This window comes from Nerophis lumbriciformis, linkage group LG18 (assembly GCF_033978685.3).
Source record: "Nerophis lumbriciformis linkage group LG18, RoL_Nlum_v2.1, whole genome shotgun sequence".
In the NCBI taxonomy this organism is placed as follows: Eukaryota; Metazoa; Chordata; class Actinopteri; order Syngnathiformes; family Syngnathidae; genus Nerophis; species Nerophis lumbriciformis.
Window position 1 is genome coordinate 10,991,548 of NC_084565.2, and position 27,222 is coordinate 11,018,769.

Genomic DNA, 27,222 nt, shown 5'->3' on the forward strand with positions numbered 1-27,222 from the left:
ATGCTTTTTGACGACGTTTAATCAATGTTGGGTTCTGATGTTGTTTTGACCATTGAATTTTGGTCATATATGAACCAAAATTCTACAACACAACTACAACATTGAAACAACATGCTTTTTGACGACGTTTAATCAATGTTGGGTTCTGACGTTCATTTGACCATTAAATTTTGTTTTTTTCCCAACTAATATTCTAGAACACAAATACAACGTTGAAACAACATGCTTTTTGACAACGTCTAATCAATGTTGGGTTCTGATGTTGTTTTGACCATTGAATTTTGGAAATATCTTGACCAATATTCTACAACACAAATACAACATTGAAACAACATGCTTGTTGACAACATTGAATCAATGTTGAGTTCTGATATTGATTTGACCATCGAAATTTGGTCATTTCCCAATCAATATTCTACAACACAAATGCAACGTTGAAACAACATGCTTTTTGACAACGTTTAATCAATGTTGGGTTCTGACATTGATTTGACATAGAATTTTGGTATTTTCCCAACTAATATTCTACAACAAAAGTACAACGTTGAAACAACATGCTTTTTGACAACGTTTATTTAATGTCAGGTTGTGACGTTGATTTGACTATTGAAATTTGGTCATTTCCCAACCAAAATTCTACAACACAAATACAACGTTGAAACAACATGCTTTTTGACGACGTTTAATCAATATTGGGTTCTGACGTTGATTTGACAATTAAATTTTGTTTTTTTCCCAACTAATATTCTAGAACACAAATACAACGTTGAAACAACATGCTTGTTGAGGATGTTTAATCAATGTTGGGTTCTGATTTTGATTTGACCATTGAATTTTGGTCATATATCGACCAAAATTCTACAACACAAATACAACGTTGAAACAACATGCTTTTTGACGACGTTTATTTAATGTCAGGTTGTGACGTTGATTTGACATAGAAATTTGGTCATTTCCCAACCAAAATTCTACAACACAAATACAACGTTGAAACAACATGCTTTTTGACAACGTCTAATCAATGTTGGATTCTGGCATTGATTTGACATAGAATTTTTGTATTTTCCCAACTAATATTCTGCAACACAAATACAATGTTGAAACAACATGATTTTTGACAACGTCTAATCAATGTTGGGTTCTGACGTTGATTTGACCATTGAATTTTGGTATTTTCCCAACTTATATTGTAGAACACAAATACAACGTTGAAACAACATGCTTGTTGAGGATGTTTAATCAATTTTGGGTTCTGATATTGTTTTGACCATTGAATTTTGGTCATATATCGACCTAAATTCTACAACACAAATACAACGTTGAAACTACATGCTTTTTGACGACGTTTATTTAATGTCAGGTTGTGACGTTGATTTGACCATTGAAATTTGGTCATTTCCCAACCAAAATTCTACAACACAAATACAACGTTGAAACAACATGCTTTTTTGACAACGTCTAATCAATGTTGGGTTCTGACATTGATTTGACTTTGAATTCTGGACATTTTCCAATCAAAATTCTACAACACAAATACAACGTTGAAACAACATGCTTGTTGAGGATGTTTAATCAATGTTGGGTTCTGATGTTGTTTTGACCATTGAATTTTGGTCATATAGAGACAAAAATTCTACAACACAAATACAACATTGAAACAACATGCTTTTTGACAACATTGAATCAATGTTGGGTTCTGATATTGATTTGACTATTGAAATGTGGTCATTTCCCAACCAATATTCTACAACACAAATACAACGTTGAAACAACATGCTTTTTGACAACGTTTAATCAATGTTGGGTTCTGACATTCATTTGACCATTAAATTTTGTTTTTTTCCCAACTAATATTCTAGAACACAAATACAACGTTGAAACAACATGCTTTTTGACAACGTTTAATCAATGTTGGGTTCTGACATTCATTTGACCATTGAAATTTGGTCATTTCCCAACCAATATTCTACAACACAAATACAACGTTGAAACAACATGCTTTTTGACAACGTTTAATCAATGTTGGGTTCTGACGTTCATTTGACCATTAAATTTTGTTTTTTTCCCTACTAATATTCTAGAACACAAATACAATGTTGAAACAACATGCTTGTTGAGGATGTTTAATCAATGTTGGGTTCTGATGTTGTTTTGACCATGGAATTCTGGTCATATCTCGACCAATATTCTACAACACAAATAGAACATTGAAACAACATGCTTTTTGACAACATTGAATCAATGTTGGATTCTGATATTGATTTGACTATTGAAATTTGGTCATTTCCCAACCAATATTCTACAACACAAATACAACGTTGAAACAACATGCTTTTTGTCCGGGCTTGGTAAAAGGATAGGACTCAGATGCAGAGTAGGGAACTTAGACAGGCTTTTATTTTGACAGCTTCCTTTTCACCTCCAAAGTCAAGGATTACAATATCTATTTTATCCAAAAACTAACCGGCAAAAAAGGTTCCAAAAAAATGCTAGAGAGCACGAATAAACGAAACAATCTGGCACAGAACAAAGGGAGGAGTGGGCTTATAAGACACATGAGGGTAATAGGGAACAGGTGGAAACAATCAGGGAACCGGGATGACGTCAGACTGATGACACAAAAGGAAGGGCAAGTGACCTGAAACGAGAGGAGAGTTACTTTTCAAACTAAAACATGCAAATCACAAGACAGACAAACCCAAGACAAGACTTCCCTCACCGCGGTGTGACACTTTTTAATAACGTCTAATAAATGTCAGGGTCTGACGTTGATTTGACCATTTAAATTTAGTCATTTTCTAACCAATATTCTACAACACAAATACAACGTTGAAACAACATGCTTTTTGGCAACATTTCATCAATGTTGGGTCCTGACGTTGATTTGACATTGACATGTGGTCATTTCCTGACCAACAACGTGGGTCCAACGGTGGACACCAACGTTGTCTGAATTTACAACTATTTTGCAACGTTGTTTTATGTCAGTTTTAAAGGCCATGTATCAACGTTGTATCAATGCCTTTATATCAGGTTGTGACGTTGATTTGACTATTGAAATTTGGAAATTTCTCAACCAAAATTCTACAACACAAGTAAAACGTTGAAACAACATGCTTTTTGACAACGTCTAATCAATGTTGGGTTCTGACGTTGATTCGACTTTGAATTCTGGACATTTTCCAATCAAAATTCTACAACACAAATACAACGTTGAAACAACATGCTTTTTGACGACGTTTAATCAATGTTGGGTTCTGACATTCATTTGACCATTAAATTTTGTTTTTTTCCCAACTAATATTCTACAACACAAATACAACATTGAAACAACATGCTTGTTGAGGATGTTTAATCAATGTTGGGTTCTGATGTTGTTTTGACCATTGAATTATGGTCATATCTCGACCAAAATTCTAAAACACAAATACAACGTTGAAACAACATGCTTTTTGACAACGTTTATTTAATGTCAGGTTGTGACGTTGATTTGACCATTGAAATTTGGTCATTTCCCAACCAAAATTCTACAACACAAATACAACGTTGAAACAACATGCTTTTTGACAACGTCTAATCAATGTTGAGTTCTGACATTGATTTGATATTAAATGTTGGTCTTTTCCCAACTAATATTCTACAACACAAATACAACGTTGAAACAACATGCTTTTTGACGACGTTTAATCAATGTTGGGTTCTGACGTTCATTTGACCATTACATTTTGTTTTTTTCCCCAACTAATATTCTAGAACACAAATACAACGTTGAAACAACATGCTTGTTGAGGATGTTTAATCAATGTTGGGTTCTGATGTTGTTTTGACCATTCAATTTTGGTCATATCTCGACCAAAATTCTACAACACAAATACAACGTTGAAACAACATGCTTTTTGACAAAGTCTAATCAATGTTGGGTTCTGACGTTGATTTGACTTTAAATTCTGGACATTTTCCAATCAAAATTGTACAACACAAATACAACGTTGAAACAACATGCTTTTTGACGATGTTTAATCAATGTTGGGTTCTGACTGTTCAGGAGGAACAGTGTGGTTTTCGTCCTGGTCGTGGAACTTTGGACCAGCTCTATACTCTCGGCAGGGTCCTTGAGGGTGCATGGGAGTTTGCCCAACCAGTCTACAGGTGCTTTGTGGACTTGGAGAAGGCATTCGACCGTGTACCCCAGGAAGTCCTGTGGGGAGTGCTCAGAGAGTATGGGGTAACGGACTGTCTTATTGTGGCAGTTCGCTCCCTGTATGATCAGTGTCAGAGCTTGGTCCGCATTGCCGGCAGTAAGTCGGACACGTTTCCAGTGAGGGTTGGACTCCGCCAAGGCTGCCCTTTGTCACCGATTCTGTTCATAACCTTTATGGACAGAATTTCTAGGCGCAGTCAGGGCGTTGAGGGGATCTGGTTTGGTGGCTGCAGGATTAGGTCACTGCTATTTGCAGATGATGTGGTCCTGATGGCTTCCTCCGGCCAAGATCTTCAGCTCTCACTGGATCGGTTCGCAGCCGAGTGTGAAGCGACTGGGATGGGAATCAGCACCTCCAAGTCCGAGTCCATGGTTCTCTCCCGGAAAAGGGTGGAGTGCCATCTCCGGGTTGGGGAGGAGATCTTGCCCCAAGTGGAGGAGTTCAAGTACCTCGGAGTCTTGTTCACGAGTGGGGGAAGAGTGGATCGTGAGATCGACAGGCGGATCGGTGCAGCGTCTTCAGTAATGCGGACGCTGTATCGATCCGTTGTGGTGAAGAAGGAGCTGAGCCGGAAGGCAAAGCTCTCGATTTACCGGTCGATCTACGTTCCCATCCTCACCTATGGTCATGAGCTTTGGGTCATGACCGAAAGGACAAGATCACGGGTACAAGCGGCCGAAATGAGTTTCCTCCGCCGAGTGGCGGGGCTCTCCCTTAGAGATAGGGTGAGAAGCTCTATCATTCGGGGGGAGCTCAAAGTAAAGCCGCTGCTCCTCCACATCGAGAGGAGCCAGATGAGGTGGTTCGGGCATCTGGTCAGGATGCCACCCGAACGCCTCCCTAGGAAGGTGTTTCGGGCACGTCCGACCGGTAGGAGGCCACGGGGAAGACCCAGGACACGCTGGGAAGACTATCTCTCCCGGCTGGCCTGGGAACGCCTGGGGATCCCCCGGGAGGAGCTGGACGAAGTGGCTGGGGAGAGGGAAGTCTGGGCTTCCCTGCTTAAGCTGCTGCCCCCGCAACCCGACCTCGGATAAGCGGAAGAAGATGGATGGATGGGTTCTGACGTTGATTTGACTTTGAATTCTGGACATTTTCCAATCAAAATTCTACAACACAAATACAACGTTGAAACAACATGCTTGTTGACAACGTTTAATCAATGTTGGGTTCTGACGTTCATTTGACCATTAAATTTTGTTTTTTTCCCCAACTAATAATCTAGAACACAAATACAACGTTGAAACAACATGTTTGTTGAGGATGTTTAATCAATGTTGGGTTCTGATATTGATTTGACCATTGAATTTTGGTCATATCTCGACCAATATTCTACAACACAAATAGAACATTGAAACAACATGCTTGTTGACAACATTGAATCAATGTTGGGTTCTGATATTGATTTGACCATTGAAATTTGGTCATTTCCCAACCAAAATTCTACAACACAAATACAACGTTGAAACAACATGCTTTTTGACCATTTTTAATCAATGTTGGGTTCTGATATTGATTTGACATAGAATTTTGGTATTTTCCCAACTAATATTCTACAACACAAATACAACGTTGAAACAACATACTTTTTGACGACGTTTATTTAATGTCAGGTTGTGACGTTGATTTGACCATTGAAATTTGGTCATTTTCCCAACCAAAATTCTACAACACAAATACAACATTGAAACAACATGCTTTTTGACGACGTTTAATCAATATTGGGTTCTGACGTTCATTTGACCATTAAATTTTGTTTTTTTCCTAACTAATATTCTAGAACACAAATACAACGTTGAAACAACATGCTTTTTGACAACGTCTAATCAATGTCAGGTTCTGACGTTGATTTGACCATTGAAATTTGGTCATTTTCCAACCAATATTCTACAACACAAATACAACGTTGAAACAACATGCTTTTTGACGACGTTTAATCAATATTGGGTTCTGACGTTCATTTGACCATTCAATTTAGTTTTTTTCCTAACTAATATTCTACAACACAAATACAACGTTGAAACAACATGCTTTTTGACAACTTTTAATCAATGTTGGGTTCTGATGTTGTTTTGACCATTGAATTTTGGTCATATCTCGACCAATATTCTACAACACAAATAGAACATTGACACAACATGCTTGTTGACAACATTGAATCAATGATGGGTTCTGATATTGATTTGACCATTGAATTTTGGTCATTTCCCAACCAATATTCTACAACACAAATACAACGTTGAAACAACATGCTTTTTGACGATGTTTAATCAATGTTGGGTTCTGACGTTGATTTGACTTTGAATTCTGGACATTTTCCAATCAAAATACTACAACACAAATACAACGTTGAAACAACATGCTTGTTGACAACGTTTAATCAATGTTGGGTTCTGACGTTCATTTGACCATTAAATTTTGTTTTTTTCCCCAACTAATATTCTAGAACACAAATACAACGTTGAAACAACATGCTTGTTGAGGATGTTTAATCAATGTTGGGTTCTGATATTGATTTGACCATTGAATTTTGGTCATATCTCGACCAATATTCTACAACACAAATAGAACATTGAAACAACATGCTTGTTGACAACATTGAATCAATGTTGGGTTCTGATATTGATTTGACCATTGAAATTTGGTCATTTCCCAACCAAAATTCTACAACACAAATACAACGTTGAAACAACATGCTTTTTGACAATTTTTAATCAATGTTGGGTTCTGACATTGATTTGACATATAATTTTGGTATTTTCCCAACTAATATTCCACAACACAAATACAACATTGAAACAACATACTTTTTGACGACGTTTATTTAATGTCAGGTTGTGACGTTGATTTGACCATTGAAATTTGGTCATTTTCCCAACCAAAATTCTACAACACAAATACAACGTTGAAACAACATGCTTTTTGACGACGTTTAATCAATATTGGGTTCTGACGTTCATTTGACCATTACATTTTGTTTTTTTCCTAACTAATATTCTAGAACACAAATACAACGTTGAAACAACATGCTTTTTGACAACGTCTAATCAATGTCAGGTTCTGACGTTGATTTGACCATTTAAATTTGGTCATTTTCCAACCAATATTCCACAACACAAATACAACGTTGAAACAACATGCTTTTTGACGACGTTTAATCAATATTGGGTTCTGACGTTCATTTGACCATTAAATTTAGTTTTTTTCCTAACTAATATTCTACAACACAAATACAACGTTGAAACAACATGCTTTTTGACAACTTTTAATCAATGTTGGGTTCTGATGTTGTTTTGACCATTGAATTTTAGTCATATCTCGACCAATATTCTACAACACAAATAGAACATTGACACAACATGCTTGTTGACAACATTGAATCAATGTTGGGTTCTGATATTGATTTGACCATTGAATTTTGGTCATTTCCCAACCAATATTCTACAACACAAATACAACGTTGAAACAACATGCTTTTTGACGATGTTTAATCAATGTTGGGTTCTGACGTTGATTTGACTTTGAATTCTGGACATTTTCCAATCAAAATTCTACAACACAAATACAACGTTGAAACAACATGCTTGTTGACAACGTTTAATCAATGTTGGGTTCTGACGTTCATTTGACCATTAAATTTTGTTTTTTTCCCCAACTAATAATCTAGAACACAAATACAACGTTGAAACAACATGTTTGTTGAGGATGTTTAATCAATGTTGGGTTCTGATATTGATTTGACCATTGAATTTTGGTCATATCTCGACCAATATTCTACAACACAAATAGAACATTGAAACAACATGCTTGTTGACAACATTGAATCAATGTTGGGTTCTGATATTGATTTGACCATTGAAATTTGGTCATTTCCAAACCAAAATTCTACAACACAAATACAACGTTGAAACAACATGCTTTTTGACCATTTTTAATCAATGTTGGGTTCTGATATTGATTTGACATAGAATTTTGGTATTTTCCCAACTAATATTCTACAACACAAATACAACGTTGAAACAACATACTTTTTGACGACGTTTATTTAATGTCAGGTTGTGACGTTGATTTGACCATTGAAATTTGGTCATTTTCCCAACCAAAATTCTACAACACAAATACAACATTGAAACAACATGCTTTTTGACGACGTTTAATCAATATTGGGTTCTGACGTTCATTTGACCATTAAATTTTGTTTTTTTCCTAACTAATATTCTAGAACACAAATACAACGTTGAAACAACATGCTTTTTGACAACGTCTAATCAATGTCAGGTTCTGACGTTGATTTGACCATTGAAATTTGGTCATTTTCCAACCAATATTCTACAACACAAATACAACGTTGAAACAACATGCTTTTTGACGACGTTTAATCAATATTGGGTTCTGACGTTCATTTGACCATTAAATTTAGTTTTTTTCCTAACTAATATTCTACAACACAAATACAACGTTGAAACAACATGCTTTTTGACAACGTCTAATCAATGTCAGGTTCTGACGTTGATTTGACCATTGAAATTTGGTCATTTTCCAACCAATATTCTACAACACAAATACAACGTTGAAACAACATGCTTTTTGACGACGTTTAATCAATATTGGGTTCTGACGTTCATTTGACCATTAAATTTAGTTTTTTTCCTAACTAATATTCTACAACACAAATACAACGTTTAAACAACATGCTTTTTGACAACTTTTAATCAATGTTGGGTTCTGATGTTGTTTTGACCATTGAATTTTGGTCATATCTCGACCAATATTCTACAACACAAATAGAACATTGACACAACATGCTTGTTGACAACATTGAATCAATGTTGGGTTCTGATATTGATTTGACCATTGAATTTTGGTCATTTCCCAACCAATATTCTACAACACAAATACAACGTTGAAACAACATGCTTTTTGACGATGTTTAATCAATGTTGGGTTCTGACGTTGATTTGACTTTGAATTCTGGACATTTTCCAATCAAAATACTACAACACAAATACAACGTTGAAACAACATGCTTGTTGACAACGTTTAATCAATGTTGGGTTCTGACGTTCATTTGACCATTAAATTTTGTTTTTTTCCCCAACTAATATTCTAGAACACAAATACAACGTTGAAACAACATGCTTGTTGAGGATGTTTAATCAATGTTGGGTTCTGATATTGATTTGACCATTGAATTTTGGTCATATCTCGACCAATATTCTACAACACAAATAGAACATTGAAACAACATGCTTGTTGACAACATTGAATCAATGTTGGGTTCTGATATTGATTTGACCATTGAAATTTGGTCATTTCCCAACCAAAATTCTACAACACAAATACAACGTTGAAACAACATGCTTTTTGACAATTTTTAATCAATGTTGGGTTCTGACATTGATTTGACATATAATTTTGGTATTTTCCCAACTAATATTCCACAACACAAATACAACATTGAAACAACATACTTTTTGACGACGTTTATTTAATGTCAGGTTGTGACGTTGATTTGACCATTGAAATTTGGTCATTTTCCCAACCAAAATTCTACAACACAAATACAACGTTGAAACAACATGCTTTTTGACGACGTTTAATCAATATTGGGTTCTGACGTTCATTTGACCATTACATTTTGTTTTTTTCCTAACTAATATTCTAGAACACAAATACAACGTTGAAACAACATGCTTTTTGACAACGTCTAATCAATGTCAGGTTCTGACATTGATTTGACCATTTAAATTTGGTCATTTTCCAACCAATATTCCACAACACAAATACAACGTTGAAACAACATGCTTTTTGACGACGTTTAATCAATATTGGGTTCTGACGTTCATTTGACCATTAAATTTAGTTTTTTTCCTAACTAATATTCTACAACACAAATACAACGTTGAAACAACATGCTTTTTGACAACTTTTAATCAATGTTGGGTTCTGATGTTGTTTTGACCATTGAATTTTAGTCATATCTCGACCAATATTCTACAACACAAATAGAACATTGACACAACATGCTTGTTGACAACATTGAATCAATGTTGGGTTCTGATATTGATTTGACCATTGAATTTTGGTCATTTCCCAACCAATATTCTACAACACAAATACAACGTTGAAACAACATGCTTTTTGACGATGTTTAATCAATGTTGGGTTCTGACGTTGATTTGACTTTGAATTCTGGACATTTTCCAATCAAAATTCTACAACACAAATACAACGTTGAAACAACATGCTTGTTGACAACGATTAATCAATGTTGGGTTCTGACGTTCATTTGACCATTAAATTTTGTTTTTTTCCCCAACTAATATTCTAGAACACAAATACAACGTTGAAACAACATGCTTGTTGAGGATGTTTAATCAATGTTGGGTTCTGATATTGATTTGACCATTGAATTTTGGTCATATCTCGACCAATATTCTACAACACAAATAGAACATTGAAACAACATGCTTGTTGACAACATTGAATCAATGTTGGGTTCTGATATTGATTTGACCATTGAAATTTGGTCATTTCCCAACCAAAATTCTACAACACAAATACAACGTTGAAACAACATGCTTTTTGACAATTTTTAATCAATGTTGGTTTCTGACATTGATTTGACATATAATTTTGGTATTTTCCCAACTAATATTCCACAACACAAATACAACATTGAAACAACATACTTTTTGACAATGTCTAATCAATGTCAGGTTCTGACGTTGATTTGACCATTTAAATTTAGTCATTTTCCAACCAATATTCTACAACACAAATACAACGTTGAAACAACATGCTTTTTGACGACGTTTAATCAATATTGGGTTCTGACGTTCATTTGACCATTAAATTTAGTTTTTTTCCTAACTAATATTCTAGAACACAAATACAACGTTGAAACAACATGCTTTTTGACAATGTCTAATCAATGTCAGGTTCTGACGTTGATTTGACCATTTAAATTTGGTCATTTTCCAACCAATATTCTACAACACAAATACAACGTTGAAACAACATGCTTTTTGACGACGTTTAATCAATATTGGGTTCTGACGTTCATTTGACCATTAAATTTAGTTTTTTTCCTAACTAATATTCTACAACACAATTACAACGTTGAAACAACATGCTTTTTGACAACTTTTAATCAATGTTGGGTTCTGATGTTGTTTTGACCATTGAATTTTGGTCATATCTCGACCAATATTCTACAACACAAATAGAACACTGACACAACATGCTTGTTGACAACATTGAATCAATGTTGGGTTCTGATATTGATTTGACCATTGAATTTTGGTCATTTCCCAACCAATATTCTACAACACGAATACAACGTTGAAACAACATGCTTTTTGACAACGTCTAATCAATGTCAGGTTTTGACGTTGATTTGAGCATTGAATTCTGGTCATTTCCCAACCAATATTCTACAACACAAATACAACGTTGAAACAACATGCTTGTTGACAACATCTAATCAATGTTGGGTTCTGATATTGATTTGACCATTGAAATTTGGTCATTTCCCAACCAATATTCTTCAACACAAATACAACGTTGAAACAACATGCTTTTTATAGCCTCTAATCAATGTCAGGGTCTGACGTTGATTTGACCATTTAAATTTGGTCATTTCCCAACCAATATTCTACAACACAAATACAACGTTGAAACAACATGGTTTTTTGGCAACATTTAATCAATGTTGGGTTCTGACGTTGATTTGACATTGAAATGTGGTCATTTCCTGACCAACAACGTGGGTCCAACGGTGTCTGAATTTACAACTATTTTGCAACGTTGTTTCAATGTCAGTTTTAAAGACCATGTATCAACGTTGTATCAATGCCTTGTTTGCGTGTTAACGATGCAAATGGAAGTGTAACCGATGCAAAACACTCCTAAGCTGTCATGTAATAAGGCAGCGCTTGATGAAGAGGCAAATGCATTTTAATGGACCGACTGCATAAACCCTTTCGCACAAGTGTGACGGCCATGTTAGTTCCAGTGCATCGTGGGAACAGCTTACCGAGCAGATGGCGAGCGCATGTGTCGGAACGCCAGGAGTTGGGGGGGCGGGGGAATGTTCGACTTCTCTCTCTCCTCACTTGAAATACTTGTTTTTGCCTCCACCCTCTATGTCCTTTATTTGCTCTTTCTTCCTACGAGCTGCGTCACACATGCAAATATGCAAATATACAAATATGCAAATATGCCACGATAAGCGCAGGAGAGCCTGTGTCACAGCAAGGACGGAATCGGGTCGCCACGGGCACACACACACACTTACACACACACACACACACGTCTGACATGCTAGTTGAATTGGCATGCAACAAGGCCCGGGGAGGTCAGCGCGTACGTGGCCCCTCGACCAGCGACTCAATACAGGACTGGTCTCGTGGCGCCAGCAGGCTCACGACCTCCACTGTTTTAACGTCTCCTGCAGTGGGCTTCATGTCAGGCCTGTGTGAGGACAACTGTTGTCTTGTCAGGGTACTGCATGGAAATCATCAGCATACAAACCCCGTTTCCATATGAGTTGGGAAATTGTGTTAGATGTAAATATAAACGGAATACAATGATTTGCAAATCCTTTTCAACCCATATTCAGTTGAATATGCTACAAAGACAACATAATTGATGTTCAAACTCATAAACATTTTTTTTTTTTTTGCAAATAATCATTAACTTTAGAATTTGATGCCAGCAACACGTGACAAAGAAGTTGGGAAAGGTGGCAATAAATACTGATAAAGTTGAGGAATGCTCATCAAACACTTATTTGGAACATCCCACAGGTGAACAGGCTAATTGGGAACAGGTGGGTGCCATGATTGGGTATAAAAGTAGATTCCATGAAATGCTCAGTCATTCACAAACAAGGATGGGGCGAGGGTCACCACTTTGTCAACAAATGCCTGAGCAAATTGTTGAACAGTTTAAGAAAAACCTTGCTCAAGCAGCTATTGCAAGGAATTTAGGGATTTCACCGTCTACGCTCCGTAATATCATCAAAGGGTTCAGAGAATGTGGAGAAATCACTGCATGTAAGCAGCTAAGCCCGTGACCTTCCATCCCTCAGGCTGTACTGCATCAACAAGCGACATCAGTGTGTAAAGGATATCACCACATGGGCTCAGGAACACTTCAGAAACCCACTGTCAGTAACTACAGTTGGTCGCTACATATGTAAGTGCAAGTTAAAACTCTCCTATGTAAGGGGAAAACCGTTTATCAACAACACCCAGAAACGCCGTCGGCTTCGCTGGGCCTGAGCTCATCTAAGATGGACTGATACAAAGTGGAAAAGTGTTCTGTGGTCCGACGAGTCCACATTTCAAATTGTTTTTGGAAACTGTGGACGTCGTGTCCTCCGGACCAAAGAGGAAAAGAACCATCCGGATTGTTATAGGCGCAAAGTGTAAAAGGCAGCATGTGTGATGGTATGGGGGTGTATTAGTGCCCAAGACATGGGTAACACATCTGTGAAGGCGCCATTAATGCTGAAAGGTACATACAGGTTTTGGAGCAACGTATATTGCCATCCAAGCAACGTTACCATGGACGCCCCTGCTTATTTCAGCAAAACAATGCCAAGCCAGGTGTTACATCAACGTGGCTTCATAGTAAAAGAGTGCGGGTACTAGACTGGCCCGCCTGCAGTCCAGACCTGTCTCCCATTAAAAATGTGTGGCGCATTATGAAGCCTAAAATAGCACAACGGAGACCCCCGGACTGTTGAACAACTTAAGCTGTACATCAAGCAAGAATGGGAAAGAATTCCACCTGAGAAGCTTCAAAAATGTGTCTCCTCAGTTCCCAAACGTTTACTGAGTGTTGTTAAAAGGAAAGGCCATGTAACACAGTGGTGAACATGCCCTTTCCCAACTACTTTGGCACGTGTTGCAGCCATAAAATTCTAAGTTAATTATTATTTGCAAAAAAAAAAAATGTATAAGAGTTTGAACATCAAATATGTTGTCTTTGTAGCATATTCAACTGAATATGGGTTGAAAATGATTTGCAAATCATTGTATTCCGTTTATATTTACATCCAACACAATTTCCCAACTTATGTAGAAATGGGGTTTGTAGTATGGAAATCTTTCAATATTAGGGCCCAAAACATGGCAAAAATATCAATGTTTTTAAGATTTTTTGAATAAAATATGATAACCATGGTTTCATTTTGTATTGCATGAAGTCATTAGTTTAGTTCAATCTTCCGTCGGTCAGCGGTCAACCAAATTTACAAAAACAATTTAACAAATTGACAATTTTACAGACAGAAAGGGTTTAGGCCAGGGGTGTCGAACTCATTTTAGCTCAGGGGCCGCATGGAGGAAAATCTACTCCGACGCGGGCCGGACATTTACAAAATAAAGACAAATTCAAAATAGTTTTTTTTTTGTCTTACTTTGGCCAAAAATAGCACTAGCACATTTTGAAAATGTGCACATTACAAATAATCCTCTTGGCAAAATACTTCCAAGTTTGTTGAACATTCTGAAGAAGAAATTGGTGCCGTTTCAAAACACCGTAAAAGAACACAATGAACTTAGACTTTGTCTCAGCGTATTTACAAAGCCATGAAACTTAAAGCACTTCCGGTTTAGCATTCTTATGTGGGCAGGTTACCATTAAAAATGTTTGGAAAAGCAACCGAGTGTTTCCTCAAACTGCCGCATTGGTGACACCTGCAACTGCCACAACACATGCATCATTCAAATATTACAATTATAATATAATCAAAACAATTGTCAAAATGACACAATTATAGCCGTATTAAAGGTAACACGACTACAAACTTAACCAATGGTAGATTTAAGAATAAAATAAAATGGAACAAACAACATATGTAGAAACAGACATTTGTACAATGGAGTTCAGGGTGCACATCGTGCCGTCAACCAATTGCGAGCGCTGCATGGAATTCCAACGACAAAGATGATGGTCATATTGACTTAAGTCCATCCATCCATCCATCTTCTTCCGCTTATCCGAGGTCGGGTCGCGGGGGCAGCAGCTTAAGCAGGGAAGCCCAGACTTCCCTCTCCCCAGCCACTTCGTCCAGCTCCTCCCGGGGGATCCCGAGGCGTTCCCAGGCCAGCCGGGAGACATAGTCTTCCCAACGTGTCCTGGGTCTTCCCCGTGGCCTCCTACGGGTCGGACGTGCCCTAAACACATCCCGAGGGAGGCGTTCGGGTGGCATCCTGACCAGATGCCCGAACCACCTCATCTGGCTCCTCTCCATGTGGAGGAGCAGTGGCTTCTCACCCTATCTCTAAGGGAGAGCCCCGCCACCCGGCGGAGGAAACTCATTTCGGCCGCCTGTACCCGTGATCTTGTCCTTTCGGTCATAACCCAAAACTCATGACCATAGGTGAGGATGGGAACGTAGATCGACCGGTAAATTGAGAGCTTTGCCTTCCGGCTCAGCTCCTTCTTCACCACAACGGATCGATACAGCGTCCGCAATACTGAAGATGCCGCACCGATCCGCCTGTCGATCTCACGATCCACTTTTCCCTCACTCGTGAACAAGACTCCGAGGTACTTGAACTCCTCCACTTGGGGCAGGGTCTCCTCCCCAACCCGGAGATGGCACTCCACCCTTTTCCGACTTAAGTCTTTGCATCTTAAACGCCTCACTTCCATCGCCAGACTCGATATGTCGCCCCCTCTTGGTGTGAGGTCATCTACAGAACTGGAACTCATCTACAGAACTGGAGCTCATTTCAAATTATAAATTGGATTGAATCATCTTTGTGTCACCCCGGTCCATGATTACTTAAAAACTGATATGGCAAACATTACGAGAGAACAATAATATGTGTGTGTGTTATTGCATTTTGGACAAGCATAGCTTCTTTGCAAGTTGGCTCTGATTCAAGTTCTGAGTCTGAGATTTTACATTCGGATTCTCCCAACGCGGAAGCTGAAAAAAGCCTTAATTATCCCCCAAACGCAGACGTCAACCGTACTGTTTTGAGCCTGCAGCCGAGGCGAGGGAGGCCAATCCTGACTGAGCCCCAGTCGTGGGCGGTGCAGCTCGGGCTCTTTTCAACATTTCTCCAAGCATCAGTAGAAGAGGATGCAAAATAGAATAGTACTGTAGCAGCTGACCTTCTTTTTCTCTGTTCTTTTTTTCCTCAGTTTTACCGCAGGTTCTGACTCAGTCTTTCTCCGCTCGTGGGTGCTCCTGACTTTCGAGATCACATTTGGCTTGAATCTTTTACATTGTTTCTCATTCAAACAGGCCAAAGCCCTTTTTTCTTCGAAATGAGAATGATTAAAACGATCGCCTGGGATGAGAATCGGCACTTCCAAGTCCGAGTCCATGGTTCCTGCCCGGAAAAGGGTGGAGTGCCATCTCCGGGTTGGGGAAGAGGTCTTGCCCCATGTGGCAATAGGGAACTAGACCCTAAGGCCCCGTTTACACTGCACACCAAATCTAATTGTTTTCCCTAAAGTGACATAGATCAGATATTTGTTGCCAGTCTGAACACTCCAACCTGCTTCAGATCTGATCTTCTCTCATCAGATTCAGGCCACACTAGAAGGTAGTCCAAGGTATCAGATTGCATCTTTTAAAATGTGCAACGGAATTGTCAGTGCATAATCAACGTAAGTAATTAAAGTAAATGACCTTCCAGGAGGAACAATGTGGTTTCCGTCCTGGTCGTGGAACGGTAGACCAGTTCTATACTCTCGGCAGGGTCCTTGAGGGTGCATGGGAGTTTGCCCAACCAGTCTACATGTGCTTTGTGGACTTGGAGAAGGCATTAGACCGTGTACCCCTGGAAATCCTGTGGGGAGTGCTCAGAGAGTATGGGGTATCGGACTGTCTGATTGTGGCGGTCCGCTCCCTGTATGATCAGTGTCAGAGCTTGGTCCGCATTGCCGGCAGTAAGTCGGACACGTTTCCAGTGAGGGTTGGACTCCGCCAAGGCTGCCCTTTGTCACCCATTCTGTTTATAACTTTTATGGACAGAATTTCTAGGCGCAGTCAAGGCGTTGAGGGGATCTGGTTTGGTGGCTGCAAGATTCGGTCTCTGCTTTTCGCAGATGATGTGGTCCTGATGGCTTCATCTGGCCAGGATCTTCAGCTCTCACTGGATCGGTTCGCAGCCGACTGTGAAGCGACTGGGATGGGAATCAGCACCTCATAGTCCGAGTCCATGGTTCTCGCCCGGAAAAGGGTGGAGTGCCATCTCCAGGTTGGGGAGGAGATCTTGCCCCAAGTGGAGGAGTTCAAGTACCTCGGAGTCTTGTTCACAAGTGAGGGAAGAGTGGATGGTGAGATCGACAGGCGGATCGGTGCGGCGTCTTCAGTAATGCGGACGCTGTATCGATCCGTTGTGGTGAAGAAGGAGCTGAGCCGGAAGGCAAAGCTCTCAATTTACCGGTCGATCTACGTTCCCATCCTCACCTATGGTCATGAGCTTTGGGTTATGACCGAAAGGACAAGATCACGGGTACAAGCGGCCCAAATGAGTTTCCTCCGCCGGGTTTGTGGGTCTCTCCCTTAGAGATAGGGTGAGAAGCTCTGTCATCCGGGAGGAGCTCAAAGTAAAGCCACTGCTCCTCCACATGGAGAGGAACCAGATGTGGTGGTTCGGGCATCTGGTCAGGATGCCACCCGGACGCCTTTAGGGCACGTCTGACCGGTAGAAGGCCACGGGGAAGACCCAGGACACGTTGGGAAGACTATGTCTCCCGGCTGGCCTGGGAACGCCTCGGGATCCTTCAAATTCCGTGGGAAAATAAGATGATTCGGGATGAGGATGCTACCAAAACACCAACAACGCAATATGAATTGGCCTCCAATCTTCTGTAGGTTGATGCAGGCCATACCTTATTTTCGAGGTAAAAGTGGGTGTTACAAAACAAGCCTGAAATCACTTCTGTGTCTATTCTGTAAACATCATGTTTAGGTCCAGAACTATTAAATAAATGCTAATGTTGAGTCTCCTCTGAGGTTACCAAAGGAATAGCAACAAGTAGGCAAAGATATGCAATGTATTTTAATGGAGAGAGCAGTATTGTTTGCCACAAAGACTGCACTGCCAGAGAAACCACTCCGCGGCGTAGAAGGTTGGCACACTCTCACCCAAAGTGTGTAAACAAACAGATGGCCGGACAATTTGCGGCCGCACAATAGCCGTAGAGGACACGCTCGTGGTTGGCTGAACCCATTTCGGAATATTTACTGTGAACATCCAATTGTTGTTGTGGTGTAATGTTGTGTAACACACATATGTCCCGCGTGGGTAACATGTCAGACTCGTTGTGTTTGGACTTCTTTGAACTAACTGTTTCTGACAAAAGTAGTTGTTGTACACCTCTTCTCACATTCAAGCACTAGTTTGGAGTCCTTTTCAGTGAATCAGTGGCAATACAGAAGTTTTACACTGACTACTCCAAAGTGTATCCAAGCTCACCTTTCATCAGTTGTGTATTTCCTACTTTATGGGGATTTAACCAACACGTTTTAATTCCACCAATATCACATGGCATGTATGCAAGCCATCAGTGATATACAAAACAATCTACATAATAATGGCATTAAAGAAATACATTCTTCTGCATGTTTCTACACAGTAACTCAGACACAGAAATACTAGCGAGCAGTCGAGAGTAACAAGAGAGTTTTAGTCTAGAACAAGGGTGTCCTAACCTTTTGACTTGGGGGGCTGCATTGATCCCAAAAAATGTGGTCAAGGGCCAAAAGCCGACTGCATGTACAGCAACTATAAATATAATATAATATGTATGTATGGATGTATGTACGTACGTATGTACAGTATGTATGTGTATGTATATATATATATATATATATATATATATATATACATATATATATATATATATATATATATATATATATATATATATATATATATATATATATATATATGTATGTATGTATGTACATACGTATGTATGTATGTGTATATATGTATGTATGTATGTATGTATGTGTATAAATGTGTATATATTTGTGTATATATGTATGTATGTACGTATATTTCTACGTACAGTATGTATGTATGTATGTATGTACATACAGTATGTATGGATGTATGTACTGTGTGTATGTTTGTGTATATATATATATATATATATATATATATATATATATATGTATGTATGTATGTATGTATGTACGTACATTATGTATGAATGTATGTACAGTGTGTGTATGTTTGTATATATATGTATATATATATATATATATATATATATATATATATATATGTATGTATGTATGTATGTATGTATGTACGTACATTATGTATGAATGTATGTATGTGAATATATGTATATATATATATGTATGTATGTATGTACATACAGTATGTATGTGTATATATGTAAGTATATATATATGCATGTGTGTGTGTGTGTGTGTGTGTGTGTACAGTATGTATGTATGTATGTATGTATGTATGTATGTACGCACAGTATGTATGAATGTATGTACAGTGTGTGTATGTTTGTATATATATATTTATATATATATATATATGTACGTACATTATGTATGAATGTATGTACAGTGTGTGTATGTTTGTATATATATATATATATATATATATATATATATATATATATATATATATATATATATATATGTATGTACGTACATTATGTATGAATGTATGTATGTGAATATATGTATATATATGTACGTACGTACATATTTATGTATGTGTATATATGTATATATGTATTTATGTATGTATGTACATACAGTATGTATGTGTATATATGTATGTATATATATATGCATGTGTGTGTGTGTGTGTGTGTACAGTATGTATGTATGTTTGTATGTATGTATGTATGTATGTATGTACGCACAGTATGTATGAATGTATGTACAGTGTGTGTATGTTTGTATATATATATATATATATATATATATATATATATATATATATATATGTATGTATGTACGTACATTATGTATGAATGTATGTATGTGAATGTATGTATATATATATATATGTACGTACGTACGTATTTATGTATGTGTATATATGTATATATGTATTTATGTATGTATGTACATACAGTATGTATGTGTATATATGTATGTATATATATATGCATGTGTGTGTGTGTACAGTATGTATGTATGTATGTATGTATGTATGTATGTATGTACAGTGTGTGTATGTTTGTGTATATATATATATGTATGTATGTATGTATGTATGTATGTACGTACATTATGTATGTGAATATATGTATATATATATGTACGTACATACGTATTTATGTATGTGTATATATGTATATAGGTATTTATGTATGTATGTACATACAGTATGTATGTGTATATATGTATATATATATATATATATATATATATATATATATATATATATATATACATATATATATATTTTTATATATACTGTATACATACTGTATACATACTGTAGGTACGTATGTGTATGTGTGTGTGTGTACAGTATGTATGTATGTATATGTGTATATATATATATATATATATATATATATATACATATATATATATTTTTATATATACTGTATACATACTGTATACATACTGTAGGTACGTACAGTATATATGTATTTATGTGTATATGCATATATATATATATATATATATATATGTATATGATATAGCCTATACATATGTGTACATATTATGTAATATAAAGAGTATATGATTAATATAATTTGAGACTCCTTCCTTGTTTACTTCTGTGACAACCTCCTTAAAGTTGTGTAGCCAATCAAACATGGCTAAGTGTCGAGTGAGTGTTTTGCATTTTTCTCATCATGCAGTCATTGCAATGGATTTAAACGCGTGTCATTTAGAATTGTATATGGTGCGTTTGTTTTAGCATCGGTGAGCAAAGTGAGTTACGTGTGACCATGTGAGCTGACTCTCTGTGTTGGTTTCCCTTCTTCTTTTTTTTTGCACCATGACTAGGGAAGGTTGTTTGGATTGAGTCATATAAGTAAATGCTGTGCTTTGTCCTTTTAATACACATTCAAGGATCATTGACATGAGTCACCCTGATACTCCACAAGATGGGGCTAATTATCACACTTCTTTGTTTTGCAGACGCAGCGTTCCACAAGGATGTGTTTGGCCTCCTCACGTGGATGCTGCTGGTCGTTACAGTGACCGTGGAACTGACGTGAAAACTCTCTCACTCACACACACTTGCCCCTCCTACCCCACGCACTCACACACACACACACACACACACACACACACACGCATTTCGAAAGCGAGCAAAACATGGGCGTACGTCCGGCCGAAGCCACCCGATCGCGCTCCTCCCATTTTTGTAACGGAATAATAACCAAGCTAAAAGAACGTGACGACTTTCTCCCGTTTCCCCCGGTTACATCTTTTGTTTCGTGTGTTCCTTGTCCCGCATCTGCCTGTTGACCAATAAAGTTAGTTGATTGAAAACCGGAAAGACGGCATTGGGATGATATTTTTTTTGTACGAGTCTAAGTCGCGTCACTTTTGGCTGTGGCGCCAAGAAAAGGCCGCCGCGCCCATCTGCCGGATATCCCAGTTCAGCACTGAGGGGTGGGAGGGGCCAACGCAGATGCTCCGAGCTTTTATTTACTTCTTTTCCTTTTGATGGCTGAGAATGTAGAAAAAGAATCGGGGGGGTATTGGGAGTTCAGTGTATTTTGTGTAAATAATGCAGATAATGAAAATAACTTTTATGGGGTTGTGTTGAGAGAGGCTTGCAAATGTTTGTACTTCACTCATCAGCTGGACTCAGCTGAAGGAAGAAAAGCTAAATCCCTTCACTTTTTTTCTTTCTTTGTTTTATATGACAGGAAGTGGTCTCACATGTGTCCAATGTTTTCATGGTCGTGTTGCATGTGAAAGTTGTTTTGTTTTTTGGGGGTTTTTTTCTCTCCTTTTCTTTTTCCAGCTTGTTGTCGCTGCAGAAATATTGACTTGTGTCCTGTTCTCTTCGAGGGCCCGCAGTGTGTGCACCAGGGACGTGCGGTCAGGGGAGGCAGGCGTGGTCAAACCCCAGGCCCAAATAAACAAAAACAAAAAACTTTTTTTTTGACATTTTCTTTAGTTGAAAAAATAACGCTAAATTGGCACATTTCCGATCAAAGTACCGTATTTTTCGGAGTATAAGTCGCACCGGAGTATAAGTCGCACCAGCCGAAAATGCATAGTAAAAAAGGAAAAAAACATATATAAGTCGACAGGGGTGCCGAAAAGGGGGGGTAAAGGAGACGGATTCTAGGGGCCCATGATGGAGGGGGGCCCAGAGAGGCCCCTAATGATGATGAAATTATAATACAGAAAAAATAATGACACTGTGTTGGGGGCCCTGCAGGGACGTGCACATGATTATAGAGGGGCAGGGGCTCAAAGTCAGAAAAGGGCAGGACATTTTTTTTTGGTCCTTTGCACAATATGGAAATTAATGTAAAATTTAATTTGCTAATAGGAAGCTAACTACTTAGCTGTGTGTCCTTTGTAGGTAAAAGTGATTGCCATTTCTTTTGTGTCAACAAATTATTGTCATAATGAGTTAATTCACATTATCATAGGCTTGGAAGACATGAAAAGCAACAAAACACTGGTGTATTATTAGGCTATTTATTGTTAAAGATAAGCACTTTAATATTGAACATTGAACAGTGCAACATGAACGAATGAAGGAAAAATACAAAAATAAATACCCAAATGGAAAAAACTTCAATGTGAAAATCTGTCCTTCTTCCCTTAACTTGATGAAAACACCATCAAGTTGTAACTTATGGTCTTTCTCACTTAATGCTCAGACTAAACAACTGAAACGCAATACAGGGCCAAAAATATGGACCAGGGGCCAGTAGAGGGCTGTAGGATGGAGGCCACCCATACCCAAATATGCTCCTCAATGTAAATTCAGGGCTTCCATGAAATGCTGTGAAATCAGTGCACAATCAGTAGCCAAACCTTCTGGGGGCCTAAAAGCAGCAACCTTCTGGGGGCCATGTCCCTGTAGATGTTGATCACATCATTGTGATTCATGACTACGTCTTTTTCAATGGAGAGGAGAAGGAGATCAGACAGCCTCTCTTCTGTGCATAGGCCTCTGAGTGAGTTTTTGACCATCTTCAGTTTAGAAAAAGACCTCTCTACTGTGGCAGTGGACACTGAATCGTGGCATATGTTTTCATCATTTCTTCCAGTGCTGGAAAGATGTCATGTCCACTGTTGTCTCTTAGTTTTCTTAAGATCCCCTTCAGTGTGAGTCATGTGTCATTCTTCTCATTATTGTTATTATTATCATTATTATCATTATTATTAGTATTATTTTGTTAACCCACACAGTAATAGCAAAGTCACAATGAACTTTATATCTAAACCTCTACTGTGAGAGAAATGTGATCGTAAACACAGTGCATTTTATTTTGAAAATTAACCCGGTGTTTTATTTTGTATTTTGTACACTACTTCCTGTCCCGCACGATCCGCTCTGCTCTGTGCGGAAATGATGTGCCGTGCTCAATTAATGCGCCTTGCTCCGACGTCTGGCAAAAACAGAAGCTGACACATTGAATAATAGAATAATACAGCATTTTTCTGAAATATTACCCATATTAGATGCTGAATAAGTGGACGGCGACTAGACCATAACTCACAGGTTCAAGTTGCTCCACTGTCACGTCTCCTCAGGGGCGCAGTTGGCTCTCTCTCCTCTCACTTACTCACTCACTCGCCCTCTCTCTCTCTCTCTGGCGGACGCGGCAGGCTCAAACAACCCGGTATTACAAGAAAACGTGGAGTTTTTTTCTTTCTTTCTTTTTTTTACATCCCGGACAGGAATTTATTAATGTTGTTTAAAGAAAGAAGAAGAAGAAAAAAAACACACACACACAGGCAGAGGGCACTTTTTAAAACAAGGCAAAAAAGGGCAGGGGCTCAAGCACCCATAGGGCCCTATGTGTGCACGTGCCTGGGGCCCTGAAAAGATTCTTTTCATGGGGCCCAAAATCCCTAGCGGCGCCCCTGTAAGTCGCACTGGAGCCCGGCCAAACTATGAAAAAAAACTGCAACTTATAGTCCGAAAAATACGGTATAGTCCATGCCGCATCTTTCCAACCCTAGACTCTCATATGAGGGATGACATTTGTCCAAACATGTCCTCCACACCAAGCCTCTGCAATGCATTTATTCTACCAAATTTTTTCGGACTATAGAGCGCACCGTCGTATAAGTCGCACCCGCACAATTTTAGAAGAAATATATATTTTTCTATACATTACCTGAACCGGACTATAAGTAGCAGATATTGTATATACCAGGGGTCGGCAACCCGCGGCTCTTTGATCACTCTGATGCGGCTCAGCAGCTTACTTGCTGAACCCCCCGATTTTCCCGTGAAACTTCCGGATTTCAGTGCCTCTCGCAGAAAACTCCCGGTATTAATATTCACCAATTTTCACCCTTGCGGCTATAATAAGGGCGTGCCATGATGGTACAATATCTGGCGCCCTCTACAATCTGTATTAACAGCGTGCCAGCCCAACAATTGTTATACAATATACATCTTTTGCTTGCACACGTACGTGACAGCAAGGCATACTTGGTCAACAGCCACACGGGTTACACTGACGGTGACCATATAAAACAACTTTAACACTCTTACTAATAATGTGCCACACTTTGAACCAAAACCAAACAAGAATGACAAACACATTTCGGGAGAACATCTGCACCTTAACACAACATAAACACAACAGAACAAACACCCAGAATCCCATGCAGCCCTGACTCTTCCGGGCTACATTATACACCCCTGCTACCACCAAACCCCGCCCCCACCCCAACCCTGCTCCCTCACACATCAACCTCCCACCCCCACCTCTCTGTGCGTCGGTTGAGGTGGGCGGGGTTTGGTAGCGGGGGGTGTATTATTATTATTATTTATTTTTTTTTATTTTTTTTTTTGTCCTGTCCAGCTTCTCAGGCAAATCATATAGTTGATGTAGATGCCCATGTCGGCTGTTCAGATTTACTTTACAAAAGAGAAGTGTAGGATACTTCTCTTGTTGCCTTATTTGTATTTGACTTTATTAAATGTATTTATATTATCATTTAGTGCAGCCGGGCCGGAGCAGGAGGGGATAGAAAGAGAAAAAAAAAGAAGACAGAGGGGGAAATTGTGGGGACAAGAGGGGGATTAGACAGAGAGACAAAAACAACAACAGCAAACAACAACAACAACAACAATAGAGCAACATCAGCAAATATGACATGTACAAATATGATGGTAAAAGTAATAGCAAATAAGCAGTTAGCGAAAAATAAAAAATAATACAGAAATGACGATGAGCATTATTACACTACAAATGGATCAATACAAATACCAATAGAAATAGCGCTATTGATAATGAACAATACCAATAATTTACCTTTATTATCAACAATACAGTTGTTTAAATGCAACAATACATATACATAATGATAACTTGAGATACGAAAGAATGCAGAAAAATGGAGGGGGAGAAAGAGAAGCAACCTACATTATTTATCCCGGAAGATTTAGGGCTGCATGGGATTCTGGGTATTTGTCCTGTTGTGTTTATGTTGTGTTACGGTGCAGATGTTATCCCGAAATGTGTTTGTCATTCTTGTTTGGCGTGGGTTCACAGTGTGGCGCATTATTAGTAAGAGTGTTAAAGTTTTTTTGTTTTTTTTTATACAGCCACCGTCAGTGTGACCTGTGTGGTTGTTGACCAAGTATGCCTTGCTGTCACCTACGTGAGCAAAGCGGAAGCCCCATACAACGTATGGCTGATTAGGCACGCTGACTGTAGTGGTTGCTAAATGCTGTATTATCACGGCACGCATGACGCTAACAAGCGCCATTCAATTAAAACCCGCGTGCCGCACCTGCTTTCAAATTCCACATAAAGGTGTGTGCAGCGTGTCTGAGACCCTTGGTTTATACATAGCACAAAGCAAAATAAAAAAATTCGTATACAGTGTTATTTCATTTGAAATTTCAAAAAAATTTTGCGGCTCCCATTGTTTTCTATAATTTGTGAAACTGGTCAAAATGGCTCTTTGACTGGTAAAGGTTGCCGACCCCTGGTATATACAAACCCCGTTTCTATATGAGTTGGGAAATTGTGTTAGATGTAAATATAAACGGAGTACAATGATTTGCAAATCATTTTCAACCCATATTCAGTTGAATATGCTACACAGACAACATAATTGATGTTCAAACTGATAAACAATTTTTATTTTTTTGCAAATAATCATTAACTTTAGAATTTGATGCCAGCAACACGTGACAAAGAAGTTGGGAAAGGTGGCAATAAATACTGATAAAGTTGAGGAATGCTCATCAAACACTTATTTGGAACATCCCACAGGTGTGCAGGCTAATTGGGAACAGGTGGGTGCCATGATTGGGTATAATAACAGCTTCCCAAAAAATCCTCAGTCTTTCACAAGAAAGGATGGGGCGAGGTACACCCCTTTGTCCACAACTGCGTGAGCAAATAGTCAAACAGTTTAAGAACAACGTTTCTCAAAGTGCAATTGCAAGAAATTTAGGGATTTCAACATCTACGGTCCATAATATCATCAAAAGGGTCAGAGAATCTGGAGAAATCACTCCACGTAAGCGGCATGGCCGGAAACCAACATTGAATGGTCGTGACCTTCCATCCCTCATACGGCACTGTATCAAAAACTGACATCGATCTCTAAAGGATATCACCACATGGGCTCAGGAACACATCAGAAAACCACTGTCACTAAATACAGTTGGTCGCTACATCTGTAAGTGCAAGTTAAAGCTCTACTATGCAAGGCGAACGCCATTTATCAACAACACCCAGAAACGCCGCCGGCTTCTCTGGGCCCGAGATCATCTAAGATGGACTCATGCAAAGTGGAAAAGTGTTCTGTGGTCTGACGAGTCCACATTTCAAATTGTTTTTGGAAATATTCGACATCGTGTCATCTGGA

General features: G+C 38.5%; 1 protein-coding gene across 2 annotated transcripts in view; it reads left to right on the forward strand.

The window, feature by feature from the left end:
- The window catches only part of igsf21a (immunoglobin superfamily, member 21a), a 695,152-nt gene extending 670,353 nt beyond the window's left edge, over nucleotides 1–24,799 (forward strand). For both annotated transcript variants that reach the window (XM_061977635.2, XM_061977634.2), the window contains exon 10: nucleotides 21,322–24,799. In XM_061977635.2, the coding sequence (XP_061833619.1) occupies nucleotides 21,322–21,401 (80 nt within the window). In that variant the 3' untranslated portion in view covers nucleotides 21,402–24,799. The remainder of the gene's footprint in view (nucleotides 1–21,321) is intronic.
- Nucleotides 24,800–27,222: the final 2,423 nt, after the last annotated feature.